The sequence below is a fragment of the Prionailurus bengalensis genome, chromosome B3 (assembly GCF_016509475.1).
Source record: "Prionailurus bengalensis isolate Pbe53 chromosome B3, Fcat_Pben_1.1_paternal_pri, whole genome shotgun sequence".
Classification (NCBI taxonomy): domain Eukaryota; kingdom Metazoa; phylum Chordata; class Mammalia; order Carnivora; family Felidae; genus Prionailurus; species Prionailurus bengalensis.
This window is the reverse complement of record NC_057355.1, coordinates 26174226-26199894: the sequence shown is the minus strand read 5'-3', so window position 1 is coordinate 26199894 and position 25669 is coordinate 26174226. Positions and strand designations below refer to the sequence as shown.

General features: G+C 37.3%; 1 protein-coding gene across 3 annotated transcripts in view; it reads left to right on the top strand.

The window, feature by feature from the left end:
* The window catches only part of GABRB3 (gamma-aminobutyric acid type A receptor subunit beta3), a 474786-nt gene that overhangs the window by 218041 nt on the left and 231076 nt on the right, over positions 1–25669 (top strand). The window contains exons 1-3 of one of the 3 annotated variants that reach the window (XM_043554899.1): positions 1980–2074; positions 2930–3021; positions 3250–3317. In XM_043554899.1, the coding sequence (XP_043410834.1) occupies positions 1995–2074; positions 2930–3021; positions 3250–3317 (240 nt within the window). In that variant the 5' untranslated portion in view covers positions 1980–1994. Of the gene's footprint in view, positions 1–1979; positions 2075–2636; positions 2801–2929; positions 3022–3249; positions 3318–25669 lie in introns of those variants that run through there. The other 2 variants (XM_043554898.1, XM_043554897.1) reach the window with 2 other exon arrangements.

Sequence of the window (25669 nt, the reverse complement as noted above, 5' to 3'; positions counted from 1 at the left end):
GAATCCTGTCAATAAGAGTCAAAGGATGGAGGTGCTTGGGGTTCAGTGCTCATCCAACCCTCCAAAATGGCTATGTGAGAGGGAGCTGATGCAGGAGGGTGGGTCCAGTGGCTGCATGTCCAGCCTCTGTTGTTTATGTAAGTGCAAGCTGGGCAGCAACTATTATGAGTCTTATAACCCATGAACATTGATTACACCTGCATGCACTCACCACAATTTTTCTCTTTGATTTTGTCTTCATATCATTTTAGGTGATATTTTTAGTAATTTGCCAATTGGTGATGACTTAGCCTGGTTCCCCAGAAAACATATTGAGGCAAAATGTAAATGCTACAGTTTACAAGAGTGTGTAATACTGATGAAAACAGGAGTGAAGGCATGGAAGAAGAGAGAAAACATAGGAGCTACTGCTGCATCTCAGGATATTTCTTAGGTGCAATAAAGAGAAAATTATTTATCTACCTGTTTCCCACTTCCCATTTGTCAAATTCCACCCCATGAATCGCTAATTCTCCTGCAACTTCAGATTGCACATATGTGAGTACTGAGAAGTTCCTGTAGCATCTTAGACCTCATTGTCAAGTGAGAAACTTGAAAGTGGGAGGTGAGAGACAAGGAATGTGGACACGAGGTGATGGATGTAAGTTTGTTCTCTGGTAAAGCTGATCAGAGCTTTTATGCATCTGTGTGCTAAAGTAGAACTGTGGTGAAAAATAAGGGCAAGAACCTCAGAGACTGCTTAAAGCCAATATCTGAAGTGGTACACAGTTAAATAACAATTGCATCTGTAATGTGGTTTTGCAAGTTTTAGAACATAAAAGTAGTAGAAAGGGGGATAATATTTATTATGTTATTGGCTGTACTCAAACACCTTATTCTCATTGTTTACTTTCTATAGCTGTGATCCCCAGCAGGGCCTTTCTCTAAGAGGTATATGCAAATAGGAGACATAGAATAAAACATAATGTAGAGTGGAAGGTATGATAACATAGACCTCATTTTTCTTATAATTCCATTGCACATTAACAGGACACAGAACACAAAGTAGTTGTGAACAGACTTTTCCATAAAACAATTAGGGGGCTATATTTATCTCTTAACCTATCTTAATATCAACCTTTCAGGTACTGCAGTCACATTTTTTGCTCCAAAAATAAAATTGCTGATTTTTTAAAAGGCAATGATATTTAAAATTAATGCACAGAAACATGCCAAGTTGATAATTAAGGTCTAGATTTAGATATTTACCTACATAAAGTCTTGACAGTAGAAAAGAAAACTTTAAGCTTTACAGAAAAAAAAATAAGTCAATACAGAAAAGCAGGTATCTATTATTAGCCATTCATTAAGTCCTGGAATGGCTCAAGAAAGCCTATCAAGCACAAAAGTGAACTTGATTTGTAGGTTTTGTTCTTTAACCACAAGTAGAATTGTGTAACCATCTTCTTCAATATTGGAAGTCTGAGGCACAAAGAAACTATTGAAGATTATTCACTAAAGAAAAATATGCAACCCATGGTCATGGGTGAACAGACACCCCTTAGGCACACGGTTTTATATTAAGAACCACGGACAGCTCCAGGCTGAGCCAGAAAAGGCAAGTTATTTTCCCAACCCTGGAACAACAGTCCAGGGTCTCCAGGTCTGATTTGGACTCCAATTTACTTATTACCTTACTGCTAATAAGGTGTACATGATCAGGCCTCTCTTTACCATTCATCATAAATGTATTTATATGAGCAGGGAGGGCCCATTGCTCATATGAAATGTTCAGGGGTGAAGTGAGAGGAATAGTTTAACGTACAGATTTTTAAAAAATGGTTTTATGGTGCATAAATAATTAACCCGGCCGCCATGCAAGGGGCTGGATGATGGGTCAGGAGGGAAAGCCCGTGGGTGGGGGCAGGGGCGGGGATCCCCGCGTCGCTGTTTGAATGCTGGGTGGCTGTGGGGGAGAGCCGATCCCACTCAGATTCGGTCGGAGGAGCAACGCCATGTGCTCCAGGCTCCCGGCTCTCCTGCTGCCCATCTGGCTCTTCTGGACTCTGGGGATTCGAGGCTCTGAGCCCCGCAGGTGAGGTGGGGGCTTTCCCCCGACCCGCAGCCTCCTTCCAGACGCTGTAGCGCGCAGACCTGCGGGCACAGGCACTGTACAGCACCCACTGATTCTTGGCCTGCGTCGCAGCTGGGCGGGGGTCGTTGAGGGGGTCGGACCAGGAAAGGGGCGGGGGGAAGCGGATGGCGTTTCCCTCACCGCCGCTGCCTGTGTCGCCGTCGGTCCTTCGCCTGGTCGCAGCAAGAGCGGCGGAGCTGGCTTCGCGGCCGAGCCCGGCCCTGTTCAGCGCCGCACAGCCGCGGCTACTACTTGCTGTCCCCGGCCGGGCTCCAGGTCCCGCTCCGCAGCCGCGGAGGCGGGAGGGAGCGCCAAGGGCCGGGGCCACCAGCCGCGGCTAGCGCGGGGGAGGCTAGGGTGCTCGGCGCAGCGGGCTCCGCCTCCGGCTCGCCTTGCCTCCTCCCCCTCCCTCCGCTCCCCGGCCTGCTGCTCCTCCTCCCCTCGCGCCCGCTCCTCCCCCTCCTTCCCTCCCCCTCCCCCTCCGCCCTCCTCCGCTTAGGGCCAGCGCGGCGGCGGCGGCGGCGGCGGCAGCAGCAGGAGCAGCCCCGGCTGCGGGTCGCGACGGCGGCGGGGCGCCCCCTCCCCCGTGCCGGGGCGCGGCGGAGGGATGTGGGGCTTTGCGGGAGGAAGGCTTTTCGGCATTTTCTCGGCCCCAGTGCTGGTGGCTGTGGTGTGCTGCGCCCAGAGGTAGGGTCGCGGGTGGGTGGATGGGAAGCGGGCCGGGCAGCGGGCAGGGCGCGCGGGTGTACGCTTCGGGCGCTGGCGGGTGAGCCACCGCCTGACCCTGCTCTCTGTGCCCCTTGCCCCCTCCCCCAGCGTGAACGATCCCGGGAACATGTCCTTTGTGAAGGAGACGGTGGACAAGCTGTTGAAAGGCTACGACATTCGCCTGAGACCCGACTTCGGGGGTAAGTGGGGTGTGCGCGGCTGCTGCGGGATGCGCGACCCACCGCGCTGGCGGCCTGGGTGGTGGAGGGAGGTGGGGGGCGCTGAAGCCGAGCTGCGGCGGAGTGAGGGGGGGAGAGGTGGGAGGCATTTCACCTGCTACCTCTCCTCGGGTGGGCACCGCTTTCCTCAGTGCCACCCGCACCCGGTGCCCGAGCTTGGCTGATCTCTGTGTGGTGCTCTTCCCGCAGGTCCCCCGGTCTGCGTGGGGATGAACATCGATATCGCCAGCATAGACATGGTTTCCGAAGTCAACATGGTGAGTGCCCTCCCTCCCCAGGGCTGTCCCCGAGTCCCTGCCCCACTGCCTGGGCCCACAGTACTGGGCCAGAGGCCTTCTCTGCCGGGGCCGATCTTCCCTGGCCCGCAGAGGGAGCGGCTCTCCGGGAGCCAGCCTCTCGCTCGTGCGGCTCCCTCCACCCTCCCGGTGTGCGCGGGGGGCGTAGTTGGCGTCGGTTCCGTGCGGAGGGCGCACCCTTCCTGCGGAAGGAAGGGGTCCTAGGCCGGCCTAGCGCTTGGCTTTCACCGCAGCCCTCGTGCTCCCAGCTCCTCCAGCGGTCTGTCACCTGGGCCTGAGGCTTCCCTAGTGCCATCTCGCCTCCTTAGCAACAGGCGCTGGGGAACCAGGGAAGAGAGGCGAGTTGTGGGGGTGGCTCATATTCTAGGTAAGAGGTACTTAAGGTTTCCTTTGTTGTTTTTTTGGAAAGAGATGCTGGCAGCTGGAGAGAACGAGGGGCAATGATTTGTGTACTCAAGGGTATCTCGGGTCAGTTTCCTTGGTCTCAGTGGCTTTTGGAAGGGCAGGCTCCTGGACAGTGAAACCCGGAATCCCGCTCCGCCAGTCGCTGTCGGAGGTGCTGACAGAGCCAGGCGTCTCTGAGAACTGGAGAGCCTGGGCAGCTGGCGGGCTTTCGGAAGGGGCCGCTGTGCCAGGAGAGTCGAAGGCTAGTGAGCCCAGTGTCACTTAAAGCTATGTTAATGTGAACGGGATTCAGTATTGTAACCTGTGGAAACCGGAGGTCCGTGTCCTGAGGTGCGAAGTGGGTGTCATGGGCTTTTTTGCTCAGGACACTAGGACAACTGGGAATAAGAAGCAAAAGAACCCCTTTCATTTGTTAATTGAGATGAAATATTCTGGGATTTGGAAACATTTGATTTTCGGTTGAGTGGCACTTTAGAAATTGTAAGAATGAGCATTTGGAAAGAATATTTTTTGGGGAAAAACCATTTGCTGACTCTAACATAACATTAAGAATATAATGAGGCATGGTTTCAGATAGACCCAGTAGGTTTCTCAAGTCTGGTGTACCTGAGAAAACTTGTTTTAAATGCATACTCCCAGGTTCCTCACTCCAAAAGATTCTGATCCAACCGTGGAGTGGAATCTTGGGGTGTCTGCATTTAAAACTAGTGCCTCACATTTTTTTTTGAAGCACTATTTTGTGGACAGTATTTTAGGAAATATCACAATAAATTATAGAAATACAAACATTTACAAATAAACTACATAGACTGTTTAGCAAGATATGTTTAAAAATATTTTTTACTGTGGATTTTTTAGGAAGAAATCTTTGACCACACAAAATTAATTTCATCAAATTTTCACTCTTAACCTAAAGTTTTTAAGTTATAATATGTGATTTTAAAGTAATGCACTTTTCTTTCAATGTATACTACTAAGGACATTTTTTGTACAAGGAATTATAATAATGAAAGTGTTAGCAAGAAACACAGAAATAATATGACTTTACATACATAATATTAAAAATTAACATTACATATGTTTTACTTTTTAAATAATTTTATAAAAATATTCCTGTTCATAAGGTATGCTTTATGATCTTAAAGGAACAAGTTGACATAATCTGTGATTTTCTTAATTGAGAATTTCACATCCTCTAGAGAAAATTCTTTAAACAAGATAATTGAATAATTAGTGGATTATTATATCAAAATCATTATATTGGATGTCAAATGACATAGGAGATAGATTGATGTGGCCCTTTAAGAACTCTATACAATATTAAAACAACCAGGTGAATAAGGAGAATGTTCTTGCAGACCACTGCACATTTTCTTTGAGTTAATTTTTAAACTTAGTTATCCAGTTGTCATCATGCTGATATTTGGCACCTGTAAAAACTTCCATCAATAATCATGCACCATAAATTGAAGTGTCCCAATTTTCTCTGGACCTAATAATAGAAAGACAAGTTGAAGATACAAGCCATTATACTGAATAATCTTTAATTTAGTTTATATCCCAAAGTCAATAATTTTGCATAACATAGCCATAGTATACTTGTATGTATTTTTTTTGCATTCTCATGATGGTAATTTTTGTGGCTCTCTAAACATAAGTTTACTGTAGGCTATTGGACAGATGGGACTGCTTCACATTTGAAATAGCCTCAACAAGTGGATTGAGTAAAATTGTAGGCTGGAAAAATATGATTTCCCTTAACATGTTTGCTCATGGTTATAGTTATGATGTTTGATCTATTATTAAAGAAACTTCAAATATAACAATGGTTAAGTATCATTTTGGAGCTCACATTTTATAAGGAAAGAGCAGAGAAATGCGTAAGATTAGAACCATCCTTCCATCATGTTATTTAAAAATATAAATCCAAATTATGAGCCTCTTTAATCCCCTTACTAGCCACACAAAAGTAAGTTTTGTGAGGTAATAAAACTAAATAAAAAATGGTCTCGTTTTAAAGGTTTTGTAGCTATTACAGGAGATATGTCAAATCTTTGTAACAAAACATAGGATGTGGTCAGTCTCAATAGAGGAACAAAAGAAAGGAGCATATGGAAGAGAGAGAGGGAAGGAAGAAGAGAGAAGGAGAGAGATATTGGAGAAGAGGGAGATAGATTATTTCTGACATGGAAAGTTTCTTGGATAAGTAGGGGGAGTAGAATTGCAACAGGCATAGATGGAGGAGGGTGTTCTAGATTAGGGAAGAAAAATGGCAAAGGTATGGATGGATAGATGAGCAGGATAGGAGATTGTGAAGTGGAGATTCAAAAGATAAAATTGGAAAAGTGATACAAACCCCTGTTCACTTACCTTCTGCTCTGCCATGCCGATTTCAAATGCTGATTGTCAAGTAACTCCATAAATGTTTTAAACAGGTGATTGACATGATTTGAGATGTGGTTTTAGATGAATCTTTTGGCTAAAATATAAATTTAAAAAGAAGAGTGAGGATGTCTCAGCAGAAGCAAAATTTACAGGAAAATTAAGGATAAATCATGGAAGTTTTATTCCTTGATTTTTTTCTTTTTCTTTTCATAGATATATTTTTGAAAACATATATTTAGTGAAATAAATTTTAATAAATTTACTAATGTTTCAAATAAGAATATACAAAGCATGTGTATCTCAATGTGGGACAGATATGTACTTGTTCATGAGCTTTTGGGAGTGATTGGAAAGAATAATACTATACACTGCATAATAGTAGTATTGTTACTTTTTAAACAGTTGTGAAGCACAATCTTTATCTACTGAGAGTGCCTATAGATCCTGCCTCCAAAGAACACCTCTGTCCTCAAATAAACAAATAAATAGACATATTTGTGTATATACATGTGTGCATGTATCATGCTTTTTGGTATTTTGTAGAGCCATTCTAAGAATGAATTTGAGTATTTTACTATTTAACATTATTTTGCTATAACTTGTTTCATGGAAAATATATTCTACATTTACATTTTCCCCAACCTTCCAATTCTTCTTTTCATGCACTTTTTAAGAAATTAGCTGACTCAACAGCAGTCAAACGAAGACCATTTTGTCTTCTATAACTTCATTTGCTTCTCTTAGCCTTTGTTTTAAAATTTCTTATATATTTTTAAGATTATGTATGGTTAAGAAATTATTTAGACTTAGTCTACATATTTCTTTAAGTGACATTGTATATGTGAAAGAACAGTGTTGACTGAAAACTTTTATATATATTTGTTATAATTCTGATGCTTAAGCATTGGTCCCAGTGTATAATAAACATGTGTTGAATAGGTAGATGGAGAGATGAATAAATGGAGTACCAATAATGAAATATGAATAAATTAAAGTATAGGAAACATAAAGAAATATTAAATATATAAAACAACTAGAAAATTTTATTTTCAAAACAGTATTTTTACTCAGAGAATGAAGTAATTCTATAACTCTTAAAAATAAATTAAAAAATGGAAACAGTATTTTAAAGTAGTCATGAGTTCTTTTTTTTAATAGAATAAGCCATTATTTGATATAGTAATTTAGAGGAGAAACTACACATACTTAATTTTTAATTAATTAACTTTAAAGTATTGAGGATGTAACACTAGATTCAAAATCTAGTAGTATTAATAGTAATTTTTAGGATTTATCTTGTATTTGTTATTACTTTATATTTAATTAGTCCATTAAAAATAACTTAATCCTAATGAGAATGTAACTACAGGATTAATTTTTTCTGCTATCATGCATGTAAATTATATATATATATATACATATATATACATTTACATATATACATATATATACATATATATATATATATATATATATATATATATATATATATAATGAGTTCCTTTTAAGTAACATATAACGTGTATCCTTAGTTTTAATGAGATGTATATTCATCCATTATTCTAGTTCTATTGTATTCCTTTCTTGTTTGTTGCATTTTCTTATTACAAAATCCACTTTTTAAAAAATGTCTAGGTGTAAAATAAGTATTGTACATGACGTAGTTTTGACACATCTCAAAAAGCTGCTTTGGAGCTGCCTCACTGTAAAATGCATAGGTCTCATTCAAGTACAAAACCATGCATGTACACATGCACATAAACGTTTGCACTATCACTTTGTCTTTCCCCTTTTCAGAGAAAGTGGGGTGTGAGGTCTGGAGAATTCAGCTTTTAGGCTTTTTTGTCCAATTTATGTTACTCAATCTGCCCTCCCACCTTTCAGAGTCTAGAGGTTTCTTTGCCAATAGTGAATGGTGAATCTGAGTTCAGTGTCCACTACTGTGCTAGAATCTCAGGTGGAAGAACTGAATCCCAAGAGTCCAGGTAGTGTGCTGAAAAGAGCCTAATGGGATTGGAGTTTTGGGTTCTATTTTCAGGTTTGTGAGAACATCTAGTCTTAGGCAAGTCACTTAACACTCAGTAAAATAGTAGAAGGTTTTCCAGATGCCCTACAGAATTGATTGCAAAGTACTAAATCACAAAGGGCTAAGGTCTACAGAGAAAATCATGGTAAAGACAATCACAGCTACACAAACACATGGTAGAAAGCTATCATTAACTAATTTTTCCAGTCCTTGGCCATATTAATTGCATATTAATTGTTATTAGCATTTTAAAGGTTGGAAATGTGCTAATGCTCTTATTACAAAGTAAGCTGGGGGATGACTCAGGAGAAAGGAAAAGTATTTCTCTGACCCAGTTGGGATTGGAAAACTGCTTACATGGAAGGCACTCCAGGGGTGAGGTCTACAGAGTGTGTTGGCATTTGGTTCCAGGTTGCTGCATTTTGGAGGTAAGGCTGTTTATTGAGGACATTACTTTTCACTGGCAGTATGTTTCATGCATAAGCTATGATCATACATCAATGCTGGGGCACTGATAAGAAAGCATATAATGAACTTCAGAGATGGATGAAAATAATACCTTACATAATATGCTTTTTACAAAGGGAGGTTTGTGTTTAATATTGGAAGGCATGGTATTGAGAATGCAAAGAAAATGCTTTCTGTGTTTTCCTTCAGGGAGGTTGTAAAGCTTATGTTGCTACATCTCTTAAAAGATGGATCTTACACACATTGTCCTGTTGTGAACCACCTCTTATTTGAGCATGTGCCCTGGTTCAGGGTTTGTATGGTGTGTTGCACTTAGGAGTATTTGGCTTGAATTGGTGGTGCAAATACGCTTATTTACATATAAAGATTTTTCTGATTTTTGCAAGTAAAGCAATATGGATTCAACTTTTGACTTTGCTATTATGACTCTTGTTTTCTTCTGTTGGTAGCAGTATCTTTCTTTCTCATATGGGTTTTGTATTGTATCATGCATACTGTCATTGCATAAGAAGCCTATCACCATATGGAATCCTTTAAATAATTTTATAATACATGTTGAGATGCAACTTAGGGAAATAACTAACAGTTTTACACATTTTGCAGTTTATGAAATACTTCAAGTATTCTGTTATATTTGATCTTCAGACCTGGTGATGAACTTGGTAAAGTAGGTAATATGGGTGTTAACCTCATCTCCACTTTTCAGAAGAGAAACAACCTTAGGAATAGCACTAACTTACTACATGGCAAAACTGGCACTTGGTCCTGTGTCTTTGGTTTTTCAACCTTATGCTACGGAGCAGCAAAATATCCTCTGTTCGGAGCACATGTGATTTTACCTTCTTCTGTGACTTTCATTGTCTAAATTTGATCTTCCCATTCTACTTTTGCAAGAAATCTTATTTGCTTGTAACACTTATTACAGTGTTACATATGATTAAGGTGTATTTATTTGCTTAAAGCCTTTCAGACTATAAGTTCCATGAAGCAGAACTGTGTCTATGGACAGTCCTTGCATGGCCTGACACTTGAGAGGCACCTATTAGACATTTGTTGAAAGACAGTATATGAATGAAGAATGAATGAATAAATATATAAGTGCATAAATAAATAGATATGTAGCCTTCCAATGAAATATTTTTGTAACTCAAAATTTGGGCTTATGGCCAAGAAGAAGCTTTTACTGGCTAAATGTGATGTATAGAGATTTTACCTTAGGGGACTTAATTTGATCAGAATTTGTATAATTGTACAGAATATAATACTGTGATCTGGTATTTTATAGCTGTTACCCTTTTTACTGGAGAGCTTTTATGCTGAGTTCAGAGTAGAAAGGAGAATAAAGTATTGTAAGGGTTGGTGTAGATAATCTAAACACCAATCATTGTTGCCTTTTTTGCACTCAAAGTTTCATGTCTACTTGTCAAATGTCGATTCAGTTTTTTTATATGCCACAGAAGTTTTGATTGTTTTTATGTAAGCATTCGTTGGGTTTTGCATTGCTTTCCTGATGGCCAGTCAGTAGTACAGTGAGGCTGCAGTGGTTTTTATTGTTTGCTAGTTTTCCAGCACAGTTTACTTCTGGACCATTTATGCCAGCCATTAAGAAGATTCTTTAGCTGCAAAATTTGGAACACAAAGACTAAGATAGGTCTCACCTCTCGGCAATTTTCTCAGTGTTATCAGTTCAGTGGAAAGTCAAGCTTCTGATCTCTCTGGCTGGGGATGTAGAATTCCTTTATTCCTTATCAGGAGACCACATCAAGTAGTAGAAATCATTTGTAAGCATTAACTCATATATCCCTCTTTTCATTTTTCTTTTTCTTTTTCATGTTTATTTTATGTTAGAGGGGGGGGAGGGGGAGAGAGAGGGAGAGACAGAGTCATCCAGGCTCTGAGCTGTCAGCACAGAGCCTGAGGCGGGGCCCAAACTCATAAGCTGTGAAATCATGACCTAAGCCAAAGTCGGACACAGCCCACTGAGCCACCTAGGCACCCGTTTCTCTTTTCATTTTTCAATCAAACTTAAGCATCACAAAGAAACATTAATACAATTAACAAAACTTTTACAGTGCATGGATCTGACATTTCAGGTTAATGGGAACAAAATTAAGATGTGAGAATGTCACAGCTTTTTAAATGCCCTAATCTGTGCTTCTGCAGTCAATCTGAAGGAGGATGTGGATTCTATTGATTACAACATTATTGTGTTTTATCCCAGTTATCCTCGTTTTACAACTAAATAATTCCTTTTATGTTAAATATTTGCTAAATCCACATGCTATGATTTGTGATATGAAATACATTTGTTTTTATTTTGGATTGACTTTAAAGGACAAGAAAGTCTATGGTTTAAAGCTATATAATCCTGGTTGTGTTTGATATATATGTATATATGATATGTATATGTTTCCATATAAAGTATTTGTTACTTAGTTCAGCATAACATCCCTGTTCTTTTTAACTTTAACTTTTTGAATAAGACTTACCAGTTGGTAACTTTAATGAGTACAAGAAACAAATTTTATGTGTCACCCTCTGCTACATGTTCAGTGTATGTGTGCATGTGTGAGTCTAAGCAAACCAAAATTTGTCTTAAAAGAAGCAACAATTTGGGTAACTTAATGTAATACTACTGAGTTTTCCAATCATGCTGACTCTAAAAATCCATCCAAGAGTTAAGTCCAAATATCAGGTGGAAAGTAGACCACAATGGTTACAGAGTCCAGGGCCTGTTCTGTAGAATATGCTTTATTAAATGAATTTGTGTAGCAAATGACCCTGTGGTAAAGCTTTACCTTTGATTTATTTTATTGAAGAGATTCCTTTATTTGGGTATTGTGCACATAAAATGAACCATGTGTGAGGATTGCTGTGAACTTGTCACAGAGAAAAAAAAAAAAAAAAAAAAGAAAAACAGCAAAACAAAACAAACCAAAACAAGACATCTGAGTTGTGGAAGACAGTGCCATTCTTGTGATCTGGACCAGTTATTCCAAAACTATAGACCAAGAATCTTTGTGTGGTGCTAGAGTTATTGCAAGGGTGGACATAGCTAAGTGTTCTTCTCTAAGCATAATTTCTCACCATTTGTGAGTAAACATAATAGAAAAAAAAAAGAATGGGAATAACTGACTGTATGAGAACCAGGATTGATTGTGTTATATTCCTTTTTATGCTATTAAACATTCTGCAGATAATTCATTAGTATGAAGGCATATTTAATTGTGCTGTTGAATGAGTTTTTATTTCTGAATCTTTCCTTTGTTTTGGCCCTGGGCACCAAAATTTCCTCTGAGAATGTCATTTTATGTGGTGTGGGCTAAAATAATAGTTCCTTAGGAGAACACTGTTCTGTAGAATGTACATGTGGGCCCTGTACTCAAAATATTTCTGCTCAAATCACATTGGAAAGTATGTTAAATATGTAAAATAGGTTTTTTTTGCTGCAGGAATTGTCAGGCCCATAATATGCTAATGATTTTGCAAATCTTCATGAGAGGAGTGAAAAATACAATATTTTAAGGATTATGTTTCATTGGGCATCTTTTATTTGTGGAGGAATGGGGGACCCAATAAACACTTCTTCAAGAGGTTTTTTTGTAGAACACAGTTTAGAAAATGTGGGGCTAATCCAGTGAATCATAGTGGTTGTCAATATGGCCAGTTCTTGTGAATAACTGAGAAGATTACTAGATTAATAAAGGTTTTTCTGGTGACTGTGTCCACAGCATGGAATGCACAGTTTTGATCAAGAATCTACCAGTACATATAGGGATGGGTGATATTTTCTAGAAATGAAGATTAAGCATCTGTTATAATTGACTGATAAAAACCACAAAGATTTTGTTCTACAATAACAGTCTGTCATATTGAGGGAAGTCTGTGTGTTTTTACCTTCCTTGTTTTCTTGTATTATAAGAGTATAAGTACACAATATAGAGGCAGAGATATATATGTTAGAGGAGATGCAAAAGTCTCTTGGGTCAACAGCAACAGATTAATATTAAAAGCAAAATATGGTTCCTTGAGGTTGTTGGGTTTGGCTGGTGGTTTTTAGATGGTGATCTATATGTTATTCATATTTATATGTAAAATAAGATTCTCTTTGGATGAAAGTTTCTTGTGATAAATGTATTTAACATCCCTTAGATTAAGTCACTTCTAAACTTTTCCTTTATGACTAATTATCTATAGTTCTAAGAAGAGTTTATACATGTTTATGAACAGTCAGTGAAAATAGCCTAGAGGGCAGATGTATTTTCTGGATTTTTCTTTAAGCCACAGTAATGTCATAAGGGGCAATATTGCTTAATATTGCCTCCACCACTGTGGAGGCCCCACTGGGTATCTGTGGTGGGCTTAGGGGTTGTAAAAGGCTGGTGGTAATGAGCAGGTAAATCAAAGTAGATCCAGAAAGTATAAAGAGACTCAGAATGTTAATTGATTATAATAGTAAATGGGGTTTTGTTTATTTGCTTGTTTGTTTTTAGCTTTTAGAAGTATAGAAAGCTGGTTTTAAAAAGGGAGGATTCTTATTTTTGAAATATAGTATCTCTTTCTCATATATATGTTTATATATATATATATGGGAAACATATAAAAATATTTAATATATAGAAATAGATTTATAAAAATATTTGTGAATATAAAATATAAATATAAGACAAATATAAATATTTATAAGAAATATAAATATAATATATATATTTTTTCTCCCATGCTATGCTTTATTTAGCATAATGCTATATTTCTTCAAAATTTTATCTTAATTTTACAATTGAAAAGCTACTCTCAAAGCTTCAGATTTTACTTTATTATTGTAAATGGTTTGGAATTTTAATTATCTAGGTGATTTCCTCAATGCTCTAGGCTGTGTTGCCTTTAGAGGCCATAGGGGGTCTAACTTGCAAGATTGCTCTCTGCAGTGGAAAGAGTTGCTTGTCAGAACACTTAGATCCCATGGAAGGGTTTGTTGGAACTTTAGCAAGTCATTCAGACTCGATAGTCTTCAATTTGATCTTTTTAAAGACTGTGTTAATAGGATTCTCTAAATTGCCTTCCAGCTCTGGCTTCTGTGTTTCTTAGAGTCTGTGAGCAGTTAGAAACATAAGGGATCCTTCTATTTGCCTTACACATACCACTACTTGTCATTTGGTACCACATGTGGTTTAATTGGTTATCTGAGTGGTGGTCATCTGGCAGCTTGCAACCTTGTGTTCTAAGCATGGCCAGTGTGAAACCGAGAATTATTTTTTCAGGCTATTTTTTGTGCTATGAACTTCAGACATTTTGTACATGAAGAGCTGGGATTTTAACATTTGTATCCATGCCCATTAATTTTCAGTCTCAAACAGTGGTATTTGCTTTTTTGGTCTGAATGTAGAATTACTAATTTAAGAGTGAAAACCGTAGTGAACAGTGAACTGTTAAGATGCTTTTTTTTTTTTTTGTATTCAAAATATAACCTTTACATTATCACATAAGAAAAATAGTATAAAAATGTCTTAGTTGCTGTTGGGCTCCAAATTTTCTATATTCAGGTTTTAAAAACATTCTATTCAAATTTAATTCATGAACCATTTTTTACTCTTCTGTGTTATTTTAATAGCATGTTATCATTTTTTTAAATATGAAATTTATTATCAAATTTGTTTCCATACAGTACCCAGTGCTCATCCAAACAGCATAGCATCGTTTTAATATTGTTTGAGTTCATAATCCAGTCCAAAAGGAAGAGGGCATAGGTTTGGCCCATGTCATCTGTACAGCTGCATTCAGCCAGGTTGGGATGATAAGCCAACATTCAAAGAAGTAAATTTTAAATTTAGACCTCAAAGATAGAATTTGCATATTGTAGTGCCTCTACAAAAAATGAAGTTTTACCATTTTATACCTTTTTCTTGATTCCTAGTTTCATTTAAAATCGAATTTCTTGGGGCGCCTGGGTGGCGCAGTCGGTTAAGCATCTGACTTCAGCCAGGTCACGATCTCGCGGTCGGGGAGTTCGAGCTCCACGTCAGGCTCTGGGCTGATGGCTCAGAGCCTGGAGCCTGTTTCCGATTCTGTGTCTCCCTCTCTCTCTGCCCCTCCCCCGTTCATGCTCTGTCTCTCTCTGTCCCAAAAATAAATAAACGTTGAAAAAAAATTTAAAATCCAATTTCTTATACATAAAATCAAAGAAAGTAAACCTGTGTGGATGCTATGGCTTGCCTTTATTAGAGATTGCAAATTGAAACATGTAAAATTTTCTAATTTTATTCCATAAAAGGAAAAATGTGGGTGTGCCAGTTATCAAATTAATAGGAAATTGTCTATTTAGGATGATACACATTAAAATGCATAGTGTTACCTAAACCTAGATATAATCGATCAGTAACCAATAATAATAATAATAATAATTTTCAAAGCAATCAGCTTATATTTTTTCAGTGTAAGTGAAATCCTTCTAACTTGTAGTATATAATTAAGGGGAATTGTGGCATAGTCTAAACAGGGTAAATAAATGATTTCCTAATTTACCATTTTGAAGTAATTTGTCTACATTGATAGCCGCATGTACACATGTTCCTCAGTTTTTCTCTCTTGTGCATACTCTTTCTCTCCCTCCCTTTCCTTCTCCTCCACAAACAAGAGGGGTATGAAGGCTCTGGCAAAGTTCAGATATTAAAAGGGAAAGACAGTTTGTTCTAAATGTAACCAAATTAGCACTCTGAGAGTAGAGCCAACTCTGAGGATCCTGAGCAATGGCTGGTTTACTGAGATTAAGGAGAAAAGGCCAAATAAAGGGGTAGATGTTCTCTATTGTCTCTCTGCTGCTTATCTGTGTGACATTTATCTCCCCTTACCAGATAAGAAATGAGGATTATACCTACAAGTTCTTCTCACCATTTATCTTTCTAAGATTTTGAATTCAAAATTTTGGATATCTCAAGAGCCAGTTTGGCTGAGAAATGTTTCTCCTTTTATCATATCTCTCAGTTTCTAAAACAGTTTAGGAAAATCCTTTTTTCTTCAACATTTTTTTGGAGGAAAGCACAATGAAACTTGTTAAACAAAGGTTGACCTGAAAGCAGGTATCTATTAAATTGACATCCAATTTCCTGATATGCCAACCTTTGCCCAAGACTGTGCTTGATTATGCAATATGTGTAAACAGAAAAATCAGAACCCACTCATGCTACAATATTAATAGAAACTGTCAGTTAACCAGAAGAAGGATTCATAAATCAGTCTCATATATTACTGAACTATTTTCTGTGTCTATTACCAGATAAGTGTGAGTGTTTCTAGTTCTCGCTTCTATGGAGATTTTTTTTTTTGTATGACTATTAACATTATAATGGAAATGTGAAAACTACAACAATCACAACAAAACTCTAAAATATGAAAGCAAAATGGTGGAATTCCATTATACTGATAGTAGAGCCTGTTGAGATGGTATAGAAGAGGGGTGTGGAGGCTTGTTTTGTGAATATGTATGACAAAACACTAAATATTAAGTAAATATTTAAAATCCCAAGCTTATCAAAGCACCTTGCATTTATAGGTCAATGCTAGAACTTACTAGAAAGAGAAAAGCAACAAACTTTCTATTTTTAATTTTAAAAATAACTAATATCACTTAATAATTACTTCTTGTATTATCTTTCATGACTTGACTTTTTAGTTCAATTGCTCTATGTTGAATAGTAGATTCTTGTGTTGTCTTTTTCATTCTAAATACTTTTAGATTTAAGAGGTAGCTTAACTAGTATAAAACCATTATCACAACAAATAGAATGCCCAGTGTCAGAAATCCACATGATGATAGTTGGGGATTTTCCACATTTCTTCAGTTAAGGACACCTGTTCAAACTGCCTATATCACTTCAGACTTGAAACACTGGCACAGCCTCAGGGTCACATAAAGTTACCAAAGAAACTCACGAAGAGAGTGCTTGACTAGAGCCAGGAATGAGTAAGCTACGAGTGAGTTGGACAATAAATGTGTGAGGGCTGAATAATTATGAACTCCGTGGTTGCAGCAATGGTAGGAATGAAAAAAGGGCTGACAGACAGTTGGGCCTGGAAAGCTGAGAGATATATAATCAACCACTGGCATTCTAAAAAGCAATTTTGAGGAAATATGGATAGGACTAGAAGGCATGGGAAAGACTTTAAGGGATAAAAATAGCAAAAATGGGTAAAATTGTTGCAATAAATGTATTTTTTATTCTTTAAATACTTCAGATACTGAGGTAGCTTGTCATGTGTAATTAGAAAATAGATATATACCAATTTGTACTATGAAAAAAAATTAAATTGTTTTTTTCTGCTCTTCTTACATTTATCCATGATAAAAGTTGAACTACAGAGGGTGTTGATTCCCTGAAGTGGGGCCTATCATCCTCCTGGTGGCAGCCACTTCAGGTACAAGTCTCTAAGATTTACAATCTACAAGAAACCTGTGCAGAAATTCCTAGGTGTTTTCAGAGCAACAAAACTTACCAGATGCTTGATATATGTTTCTTTCAGATATGATGGGAGAAGCAGAGCAGGAAGGAGAATAGTTAAGTGAAAAAGAAGGCAAGATTCTTTCTTATCTATCTATGAACTCTCTAAATAATCAGCACACTTATGGATTGTTATATACACAGTTGTGTCAGGCAAGAACTTTTTTCCCTGGAGGGATGAATGTTCTGTATATTCATTATAAAACAAAGGCCCTCTTGGCTGGAGCAGACACGAGCATCATCTACTGGGAACTTTGGAACTCGTTACGCCTTTACTGCTTTCACAAAATAGTACTATTATTTTACAAAATTAAAAAAAATTTATATACTTAACCCCTAAGAAATTTTAGAATTTTTGGAAAAATATACTGGATGTATTTTTAAGTTGTTTTATACATATACAATATGTATGCACTATTTTTATATAAGTTATTATCATGCTTTTCCATGTAATTTATATTATATATACTTCCATGCTATTGAACATATTTCCAAGATATTTTAAGTGCTGTATAGTATTCCTGTTTGTGGCTGAAATAATATAGCTTACTTAATATTTTTCTATTGTTGAATATTTAGGTCACTTGTTCTTATTTGCTAGACTTAATAGTGTTTTGGTGAATATCTTGTACATGAATTATTGTATGGATTATTGATTATTTCCTTGGGTGATATTTCATTAAGACTATTGAATCAAATAGCATAAACATTTTTATGGTGTTTGATACATGTAACCAAGTAGCTTTCAAGAAAGGATCTTTCAATTTGGGCTCTCATTGAATTGCCTAAAAATATTCAATATTTATAACTCTAGAATAAAGTTCTGTTGGCAAATGGAAAGAGAAATACAGCTTACAAAAGAGCAGGATTTAAAACTAAAATTGATTTAAACCCCAAAACTATTCTTAACTTTGACATTTTTCCAACATAATCTCATCTAACAGGAAAAATATATGAATAATTTGGCTTTATATTAAAATTTATTTCCTTTTAGTTTTATTTTTGGCATGACAATATGTATAAGGAACAAAGTATACAAGTTCAGGTCATTGTTTTAAATGATTTAGAATTCATTCTAATCCTCCGAATAAATTTTACGCCAAAAAATTAGAATGTTTCTCACATATCAGGCCTAAGTAGTTGGGAAAAAAATTACTGTTAGAGATTCTGAGGTCACAATTGGTCGTTTTTATATGAAAGTGCACATTATCAGAATCTATTAAGATATTTGAATCTGAATTCAATCTCATATTTAATCTCAAAAACTGAGCTAAACCTTGCCCCTTTGGGTGTTTGAATATGTGGGACAGTTGGTGAAGCAAATATGGGGAAACTCTGAGGAGAAAAGCCTAGAGCCTGGAGGAGACCATCACCACTAGCTGCCTCTGAAGGGAGGGTCCTCATGTGGGTCACTGCCTTGATGGTTATCAGGGACACAGTGAAGCTGATTTGAAGGGCCTTCCTGATTAATCTCAGGTATTGTTTAATGAAACTTACTTTGCCTACATGAGTAACACTTTAGGAGACTATTTTCTGTAGAGTTAATGAGCAAAACCCAGACATCATTTAATTTGATACAAAGTTTTGTCTACTAATGCAGGGGAAAAAAATATTAAGTAGCCATTACCATTTAATTGAAAAGGGAATTTGGATTTTTCCACATTGATTATGAGATTAGTGGGTAACCATTCTTCCTCACTGCCCTGATTCCATGATGCCCAGAAATAGCAGTGAAAGCCATTCAGAAACAACCATATATTTCCACAATTACTTGCCTACCCCTGACCTCTGTTCTTACCTTTTTTACATCAAAGTCACACATTTGACTAAAGGTGCCATTCTGCTTTTGAGAAGACCCTTTCTGCTGATCATCTTGTCTTTTTCTCCCAAATGTGTCTTTTTTCTCCCTGTCAGAAGTTTTAGTTCGACTCCTTAAGCACCTTGTTCTGCCTCTCATACCAGACACCAAAGAAATCTATTTCAGGCTTCTCTAGTCCTCATGGTTGTGTTCAGCTTTTGCCCAGCCTTCAAAAACATAATGTCCAAGTGCCACAAGGAAGCATGCCCACTAGGAGGAAATAGTTTCTGACTACAAAAAGTCTACCAGTATATAATTTTATTATTTTAATTTTTCTTTATTTATTGTTTGAGACAGAGAGAGAGAGAGAAAGAGAGAGTATTGCATGCACATTTGAGTGTGGGGGAAGGGTAGAGGGAAAGAGAGAGAATCTTAAGCAGGCTCCAGGCCCAGGGCAGAGCCTGATGCAAGGTTCTATCTCATGACAATGAGATCATGACCTGAACTGAAACCGAGTCTGGTGCTTAACTGACTGAGCCACCCAAGCGCCCCTATAATTTTATTATTTAATCTTCGTCGTCTTCACCACCCAGAATATTCTCTCTCCCTAAGGTCTCCATTCTACCTTCACATCTTTCCTGGTGGTGTTGATCTTAAATTTTGTTTCCCTCAGAAGATTAACAGCACAGGCTTCCTTTGTCCTGTATCCTTTGTCCTGTCTCCTGCTCCTGATGTCTTACTCTGAGAGAGATGTTTTTCCTTCTGTATGAAATCCATCTTGCTATGTTTGCTTGACTTTTCCTGTACTCACATTCACTACACCTTTTTTTAAATTTTTTTTTAATGTTTATTTATTTTTGAGACAGAGAGAGACAGAGCATGAACGGGGGAGGGGCAGAGAGAGAGGGAGACACAGAATCGGAAGCAGGCTCCAGGCTCTGAGCCATCAGCCCAGAGCCTGATGCGGGGCTCGAATTCACGGACCGCGAGATTGTGACCTGAGTTGAAGTCGGACGCTTAACTGACTAAGCCACCCAGGCGCCCCTCACTACACATTTTTAACAAATCTTCCTCTCCATTAGGTTCTGTCAGTTAGCCTTCATATGAGAAAAAGAATTAACTGGATGTAAAAGAGATAAGCCAAGCACTTCCCTTGACTCTACTATCTTCCTTGACCACATATTTCAGGACACTATTTCTGAGACTAGTATCAACCTGTAGCCCTTACCCATACCCTCACTAAAGGCTGCTGAGGAGTGTGTGTATGTATATCCATGTTGTGGTCAGCAATTATTGTTGTGCATATTATTGTTGGTTAGGCTTCCTGAATTGTGCTTCTTCACCTCGTCACTTGGTCCTATAGATAATTTTGCCTTTCCTTTTTTTCCTAATATCCAGTTGTTTGCCATGTCTTGCCCCAATAATTTTGGTAATATATTGAGGCTCACTCTTTTTTTCCCCCATGACTCCACTTTGGAGCCCTCAAATGCAGTGATCACGATCTGTATGAAATCTGTGATTCTCCTGTGTTCTGGTTCCACTTGTAGAATATTGTCACTCTATTCTTCCTGTCATTTCCAAGATGGGAGCACCTAATTGGCCCCAGATGCTTGCTGGATGTGTGGTAAAATGGATGATTGACACGAATACCCACAGTGACAGGATTAAGAACCAACTCCAGGATTTGGAGAAAAGTGACTTTGGGCTATGTCTGTGTACATCAGGTTGATTATAAGGGAAGAGAGTGGAGCTGGATGTTTTGAGGTCTAAGCTGATATCAGGGCCTTCCCCATTTGGTTCATACAAGGGACAAGATTTAGGGTTCTTCCTGAGAAAATGCAAGAACAAAAGTGATGGCTCTGGATGATGGTGTTGACTATACATGTTGGGTTTTGAGAAAGCCCTTAGAATCTAAAAGCTAGGTTAATAGTGAAGCTTTTACCTTAATATGACCAATTTTCCCTGTGATTACTTAATTTCAATCCATTTTAATATGCAGTACAACCTTTAATGTATTTATTTTTCTGTTACTTTTCTATTTGCTTCCAGTTACTTCCCTTGTACATTTCTTCCCTTTCCCATATTATGTATCCCTTTACTTCTCTATATTTCAACTATCAGCCATAAGCAGATACTTTAAAAATGAGTATTGATAGTGATGGTATTTTGATTGTCCAGTTGGCCAGAAGCAGAAAAGGACTTATTCTTCAAGGAAGCCATCAACTTGATACACAGTGCAGGGAGGCAAACAGAACCATTAAAGGTATTCATCAAAGAGAGCAAGCAATGAATGCTGAGGAAGTAATTATGAAATTGTGAGAGTCAGCAGGATGTGTGCTATGGGCTCCTCTCCCCCAAACCATCACATTTACCCTGTGTACACAGTTAAAAAGGAGAATCAGAAAGGAGAGATGGAAAGGAGTGGGTGTGATAAAGGCTCTTGGTCTGCTAGTTAAGTAAGACTATGATGTTGATTTTTTAAAAATATTTGAAAGCATGCTTTTGTTGGATAGAAAAATATATTTTGGGGAGGGGCAAGGGTGCTTTCTCAGCTAATGCTTGTATTTAATACGTATCCTCCCTCCTTCCCCAATACCCATTAGAAGTCAGGTTATATATTGTATCAGAAAATTAGAGGTAAGGCTTACTGAGTGTGGTCAAAAGCATTGCTTTCATTCCTAAAATAATAAAAACCTGAAATTAGAAAAAGAACAAATTTGACATATATGAAAACTGGAGAAGTGGTGACAAGATTTGTGAACTGACCAAATTTCATTTACTGGGATGCTGAACCAACAGCAAAAGTCACCTGAGAAAAGTGGTGAGGTGTTACATACAGCATTGGTTTTTTTCTAAGGTGCTTTGAGAATATTGGGATATGATGAAAATGAAGACCCATACATTAAATTCCAAATCAGGAGGAAGAGGTGAGAGGTGGTTAGTTTAAGATCCTTTATCTCATGACCTTTTATGTCTAGAGAGCTCTTTTTAAACTCTGATCACTGCTCTGTTTTTACCATTGGGCCTGTTCCAGGAGTTGGAAGCCACAGACTGTGGAACAATGCAGCTTTCCATCTGCAATTGTTCTGGATATATTCCGGTACATTTCTGGTTTGAATTTCCACAATGAATTTGTTGCTAGTGTTGCCAGTTGATATTTAAAATGTTATTATTATATTGTAAATATTTGATTAGCATAAACTGTAAAATATGCTTTGTGAAAGAAAGAAAGAAAGAAAGAAAGAAAGAAAAGGAATCCCATGAATTCTAGATAGCTGTGTTATCAAAAATTTTTTCCAAGCTGGCTAAAATAAAAAATACAAACATTTAGATTTTGGAGAACTCTTATAAAATGCATTATATAAGTTTCAATATTAGTAGTTCATGAATCTTTCATAATCTAGACAGATTATAAAAATCTAGAGATTCCTCTATTCCTAGATACTGATTTCATTTTATAACACATTATTTTAGAGGAGAAAACAGAGTGAAATGTTGCACTGTTAAGTGGGGAACTTAAGGGGAAAAAAGTGATTCTGTCAAAATGAAATCTGAAAATAAATTAGCTTTGGAAAACTTATAATTTATGATTTTTCTGAGTTTCAATAATTTATTAGCAAATCTTTTCCTATTCACCAAGTCTACACAGCATTACTCTTGACCTCTTTACTTTTCTAGCCTACTTCACAAACTTCATAGGTACCATATTTCTGGCAGTTTTCTATTATTCATAAGTTAAACATTTCATGAAATTTTATTTCTTTAACTTCACAGAGCCATTTACAATGAAATAGCTCCTTGTGTTAATTCTATTTTTCATAATCAATAATAGCTTATGTAAATCTGATGTAAATCCTATATTTTCAGTAATATTGGTTCACTTGTCTTCATATATACAGTCTGTCTCTTATTATTTAATTGAGCATGCTGCAGAGATGGGTACCATGCCAGCTAGTCCCTTTGCTTGATACAAAACAAAGCGAGTTTTAGAAGTATAATTTATATTTTTCATAACAAAAAGTTGATATTCCCATTTTGTCATGCAGGTTTGCAGTCTGGGATGGAAGTATCTTACCATTCTTTGAGCAGTTCCATCTAGAAAGCATTTGAAGGGCAGTATCTAGGCAGTGAATGGGGTCTAAGTCTTAGGTTCCACTACTGCTAATTGAGGGCTTGGGTTGAATGGATAATTAACACCTACAGATTATTGAAAACCTCCTTATAGTAAGTAGTTTCAACCTCTTCCTTCACTGAACCTCTTCCAGAATTGCTAATGAGTAGCAAAATGGACTGATTTTGAATTCTAGCTCCTTTTATTTCCCTGCCTTCTTTCTGATAAAGGTGCTCATAAGCAAGAATGCAATCAAAAGGCATGAAACATAAGTGAGGAATTAAATGAAACTGTTTTTTAAAAACCTCTAAACAGACTTCTAATTCCAGCCAAGATGGAGTAGCCTCATTTCTTACTCTTCCCTCTTACGACTAAAAAGCCCTCAACATAGCACAGCTACTTAATGAAGATTCTGAAGGTTTAAAGAAAAAAAAAAGGATTGCTTAAAGATCTCAGGACATGAGGAATGGCTTGGTGTTGAATTCCCTAGGTTTTCTTTCTTCCTTTCATAGGTGTCAGACAGTGTAGTAGAAAGCCTACAGCCTAGATAGAACTGCCAACAAACAGAGACAAAGAAAATAAACTCCAAAAAAAGCCCCATCCCCTTCCCCCACAGGGAAAGAATGGCCTAACAGAACAGAAACTTTTTAATAATGCCTATCCTACTTTCACCTAACACCAAAACAAACAAACCCAAAAAACAACCTATTTACCCTCCCCCACCCCCCCCCCCCCGCCATGGCTTTAGTAGGGCCAAATAGGAAGCTAATCTTCCACCCATTGCCCAATAGAAACAGGTGGATATGCTTCCAGGATATACTAAATAACACCTCAGTCAACAAGAGCTGGTTGACATTTAAAGAATACTTCACCCAACGACAGCAGAATACACATTCTTTTCAAGTGCTCACAGATAATTCCCCAAGATAAATTATGTTTTGAGTCATAAGACAAATCTCAACATATTTAAAAGAATTCCCTTCCAAAAACAGGAGGATACAAAAGAATTCATACCATATAGTTTATGTTTCCTAATTACAATGTAATCAAACTAGAAATCAATGCAGAAAGACAAGAGGAAAATCTCCAAATAATTGGAAATTGAAAATAGACTTTTAAGTAATCCAGGAACCAAAGTGGATGTCTCAAAGGAAATGAAAAAAAAAATGCTGAATGAAAATGAAAATGTAGTGTGTCAAAATTTGTGGAATTCATTTAAAACAGTGCTAAGAAGGAAAATTATAGTGCCAAATGCTTACATTTAAAGAAAGGTGACCTTTCAAATCTAAGTCACTATAAACAAGAAAAGGAACATTAAAATAAACCCAAATTAAGGAGATATGAGGACATTATAAAGAGCAAAAATGAATGGAATTGAAAACATGAGCATTAAAGAAAAAATCAAATGAAAAATGGGATCTCTGAAAAAATTAAGTTGATAAACCTTAGACATACATAAAAAGAGAGAAAACACAAATCACCAATGTCAAAAATGACATGGGATCTATCATTACACATTCTGCACTCATTTAAAGGAGAATAAGAAAATAGTATGAATAACTTATGCATAGAAAAAAAAACAATTCCTTAAAAACCGTAAATTACTAAAACTTATCCAGGATGAATTAAGTAATCTGAATACTCCAGTAATGACTAAATAAATTGAACTTGTAATTAGAAGTTCCCAAACAAGTAATCTTTGGTGCCATATAATTTCAATATAGTACATTTGAAAAAGAACACTAGAGGTACATAATTCCCCATAGAAAGGGGAAGAGGAAGGAGCAGGTCCTAACTCATTTTAGAAAGCCAGTATTACTCTGACACCAAACCAGAGAAGGACAGACAGCACACAAGAGGAAAATAACAAGATCTCTCAAGAACATCCACACAAAAATCCTGAACAAAATACTTGCAAATCAAATCCAGCAATGTGTGAAAGCAATTCTATACCATGACCAAGTGTCATTTATTTGAGGTATCCAAACCTGGTTCAGTAATCAAAAATCAATCTGTGTCTACCATATCAATAGGTTATAGAAGAAAAAAAAACTATATGATAAATATTTCAATAGGTACAGAAAATGCATTTGAAAAGTACAATACTCCTTCCTAATAAAAATTATCATTAAACAACAGAGAATTTTCTCAACCATTAAAGAGAATCTACAAAAATCCTATATCTGTCATTATGCTTAAGCTGAATGACTAAATGCTTTTTCCCTAAAATAAGGAATGATGCAAGGATGTCTGCTCTCACCTTTCTTACTCTAGCCACTTCAGTCAAACAAGAAAGATAAAGAAAAGGCAGACATGTTGGAAAGAAAGAAATAAAAATATCACTCTCTCTTACCAGATGACACCATCATCTATGTAGAAAATCCCAAGAAATTTAAACCAAAAGTCCTAAAACTAAATTCAATGAGGTTGCAGGATATGAGTTCAATACAAAAATCAATCACATATCTATATACTAACAATAAGCATGTGGAAACTGAGGGGAAATAAACACATAACATTCATAATCACTTAAAAAATGAAGTACTTAGATATAAACTTAATTTTTTAATGTTTATTCATTTTTGAGAGAGAGAGGGACAAAGCATGAGCAGGGGAGGGGCAGAG